Source organism: Octopus bimaculoides, chromosome 1 (assembly GCF_001194135.2).
Source record: "Octopus bimaculoides isolate UCB-OBI-ISO-001 chromosome 1, ASM119413v2, whole genome shotgun sequence".
NCBI classification, from domain to species: Eukaryota; Metazoa; Mollusca; class Cephalopoda; order Octopoda; family Octopodidae; genus Octopus; species Octopus bimaculoides.
Window position 1 is genome coordinate 159,165,222 of NC_068981.1, and position 4,229 is coordinate 159,169,450.

The 4,229-nt window shown below is 31.1% G+C and overlaps 1 protein-coding gene across 1 annotated transcript in view; it reads right to left on the reverse strand.

The window, feature by feature from the left end:
* The window catches only part of LOC106884407 (integrin beta-like protein 1), a 61,474-nt gene that overhangs the window by 27,512 nt on the left and 29,733 nt on the right, over nucleotides 1–4,229 (reverse strand). Inside the window, exon 12 of the mRNA XM_014935770.2 lies at nucleotides 64–145. Coding sequence (XP_014791256.1) covers nucleotides 64–145 — 82 coding nt within the window. The remainder of the gene's footprint in view (nucleotides 1–63; nucleotides 146–4,229) is intronic.

A 4,229-nucleotide genomic window follows, 5' to 3' on the forward strand; every position in this document is an offset into this window, starting at 1 on the left:
CACATATATATATATATATACACACACACACACATACATACATATATATATAACACTACATACCTCCACAAATCTTTCCATTTGAAGTAGGACAGCTGAAATCATCACACTCACAATACATGCCACTGTATGCACGATTAGTTCCCTAAAATCAAATGCAAAAATTACAAATTAATAACAGTTAATGATTTTGCAAACTACACATACAATTATTTTCTTCAATGATAATAAATCATATATCCTGACTTAAAGAAAATGACACCGACTAGTAATATAAAATAACAAAGGCATAAAATAACAAAGGAAGTCTCTACTTAGGGATCTCCGAAACTAAGACAAATTTAACTCCAGAAGAAATTTCACTTACTTATAATATAAATTGCTGATTCTGGATTTGTACATATATTTTTCCCAATTAGAATTTTTAAAAATTCAAAGTTAGGAAGAAAATTTGAAGTAGGTTTCTTTTGTTTTTTTCTTTCTATCTCTTTGGATTTAGAGAGTTTATGTAATGCACCTGAGTAATTATACAATAAGCTCATAGTAATAATAATAATAATAATAATGATAATAATATTAATAATGTGGAGAGATAGCAGAATTGTTAGTACAATAGACAAAAGATTAGTAGAATTTCTTCTAGCTTTACAGTCTTTACTCTTTTACTCTTTTACTTGTTTCAGTCATTTGACTGCGGCCATGCTGGAACACCGCCTTTAATCGAGCAAATCGACGCTAGGACTTATTCTTTGTAAGCCTAATACTTATTCTATCAGTCTCTTTTGCCAAACCACTAAGTTATGGGGATGCAAACACACCAGCATCAGTTGTCAAGCAATGCTGGGGTGACAAACACAGACACTAACATATACACACAAATACATATGTATATATATACATATATACGACAGGCTTCTTTCAGTTTCTGTCTACCAAATCCACTCACAACGCTTTGGTCGGCTCGAGGCTGTAGTAGAAGACACTTGCCCAAGGTGCCATGCAGTAGAAATGAACCCGGAACCATGTGGTTTGTAAGCAAGCTACTTACCACACAGCCACTCCTTATTCTATTATGGTAGAGCTGTAAACTGAGATTACTCAACAAAACAGTGAAGAGAGAAATTATAGTTTCAAAAAGTTGCCAAGAAAGTATATGGAGCAAAAAGGTTAAGAACCTCTGCTCTGTGAAGTTACTCAACCTTCTAGAAATAATATCTAAGTCTCTCTAACAAAGAAGTTTGTAGTGGTTCAGGTAATCTTATTGACTTTGTCTGTTAAAAAGGTAGGATGGTGATGGTTGATATGCCTCTGATCATAACTGTATTCAGTCATGACTGACTTGGGGCTAAACACAACATCAAGTGTAGCAGCAGTGACAACAACAAGAGCAACATATATAAAAAGTGTAAGAGATACAAAAATGTAACTGAAAGTAGTAGTCAGTTTGAAAATAAACTAAAGGTCAGAGTATTTGAAAAAAGTATTGTACTTAACCCTTAAGCATTACTCTGTCAAATTTAATATTTATTTATTCACATTGTTTTGAATTAATCATACATTATTTTGTAGCTTTGAGTTTTCGATGATGTGGTTGTCTATTTTTAGAACGACAATGTAGCATAGATGTGAAAAGCCAGATCTTGACAGTTTGAACGTAAAACAGGTAGAATTTTTGGGCTGGATTAAGGAAATTCTCAGTTTAAGTGATAAAATAGGCATTTTAATTAAAATGAATTCTTGCAGAATCTTTAACTTTCTGTATTTAAATATAACAATTATAATTTTCTATTGGTTTGTAATTTTTAATTTTATAAATCATAACTTATTATATAATTTATCATCTGTTCAAGAATGATAGTTAATACTTGAGAAAAAGAATAGTATGTAATGCAACTATATAATTCTTTCTAATTTTGGCACAAGGCCAGCAATTTTGAGTGGAGGGTTTTGCTGATTATATCAGCCCCAGTACTCAACCGGTACTTTATTGACTCTGAAGGACAAAAGGTAAAATTAACCTCAGTGGAATTTGATCTCAAAATGTAAAGAGCCAGAAGAAATGCTGCTTCGCATTTTGTCCAATGACTAATGTTTTTGCCAGCTTGTCATCTCATAATTATACATTACAATGATTGTACTATAATGCTAATTATGATAATTAATTCTCTATTCGTTTAAAATTTTAGATTTTCTAAATTTGTCTGAATTTTTCTAAATTTTCTAAATTATAATGTATATCATTTACAAAAAAACATTCTTTTAATATCTGTTCAAGAATGGTGGTGAATGTTAGAGAACAAGAAGTTGCTGAATGACTGAAACCTGGTTGAAGATATTTCTTTTGATACCAATCCACCTCAGACTACCCCTAATTCTATGATGCAAATCTTCTGTTTTAAAGTGAACTAAATGAAAATTCCATCAAAATTTCATGATAATTTATGTTCAAACAAATTATTTTACTAAATTCTTTGTAATTTTCAAAATTAACTAAAACAAAGCCTGTGCACTTAAACAGAAATATGGCAGCAAAAAGGTTAAGCTGCTTAAAATTCTTTGGAAAAGGAAAAAATATCAACATTTTCCATTTTAATTTTCTCTAAAATGTTGATATTTTGTACAATATTAAAAGAAACAGATATCTGATAAAGCATTTGTTTGGAAACCTATAACAAGAAAGCTCATCACCAAATATCATCAAAAAATTAGAAAAATAAGAAAAGGCTAGAATTTACAAATAAAAGTTCATCTAAAGAATCAAATTAAAATGGTTACTCTTGTTGTTGCTGTTATTGCAGTCTTCATGTGAGAATCTAATTAAAGAGATTTATGATCAAAGCATTCTAATTATAATCATTTCGTTTTTTTCATTATTATTTTTATTCTTTGGCTGTGGTGTCTCTTAGACTGTGATATTAAATATGTCTTTTCCATTTTTTGAGAAAAACTTGGCTACTATTTCTTGCAGGTGTTATTTATTGATAACTCAGAAGTCGTAGTGTGTCACAAGAGACCAAAATATTAGGAAAATAGTAGTCTTTAACTTTTATGTGTTTCCATGAGCCATAGCAGCATACCACAATATGGCCAGCAAACACATTAATTGAAAGATGAATGTTAATCAAAGGGTAGAATGAAAGTAAAGATATTGAACTTTTCTAAGGAAACTTTATAAAACTAGAGATGTTATTATAAAATCAACCTTTTAGCATTCAGATTATTCTGTCAAATGTAATGTTTGTTTATTCACATTGCTTTGAGTTAATCATACATTATCTTGTAACTTTGAGATTTCATTGATGTGATTGTTTACTTTTGGAATGACATTGCAGAGTAGATGTGAGAGGCCTGATCTGGCCAGTTTGAACATAAAACTAATAGAATATTTAGGCCAGATATGGCCAGTTTGAATATGAAAGGGTTAAAGGTTTCTTAATATTAATTCAGTATAAAAATTTCAGTATATATTTAGCATTGCTGTGAAATATTTTCTGGGTTTAAAACTTTGAATCTAAAACTGAATTATTATGATCTTTGATTTTGTTTGATCTTTCTGAGTCAATACAGTCTTGATAATTTGTTTCCTAGTTAAATTGTATGAAATTCCCTAACACATGATGTTTTTTATGTAGTGTCATAGATTTACTGGTAATTGTATGGTTCATGAAAAAGAAAATAATTCTGTATGAATAATTTGCATAATTGCTTTCACTATCTGAATTATGGGTGATAGTCACAAAGCTAATAATTACATCAAAGAAATTGACTTCATGGAAATTATGAAGACTTTATAAATGAGTGGATAAAAATAAAATAGTCGAAGAATGATGGTATGCCTATTGTAACTAAAACCTGAGCCTTGGGAGAGCTTCTGTACAGTTGCTGAACCCACTAGAACTAGCAGGGAAATCTCCTTCATACCACATGATATCCTACTATCTTTAAAAAGGATGGACAGATTGATAAATAATTTCTAGACATACTATATCTGAAAATAAAATGGGAGTCTTAACCGTAATGCCTTTGATCATAAGTCTGCTTGGTCCGGGCTGACCTGGAACTGTTGTTGTTGTTGTTGGCACTCTGTCGCTTATGACGTCAAGGGTTCCAGTTGATCCGATCAACGGAACAGCCTGCTCGTGAAACTAACGTGCAAGTGGCTGAGCATTCCACAGACACATGTACCCTTAATGTAGTTCTCGGGGATATTCAGCGTGACACAGTGTGAC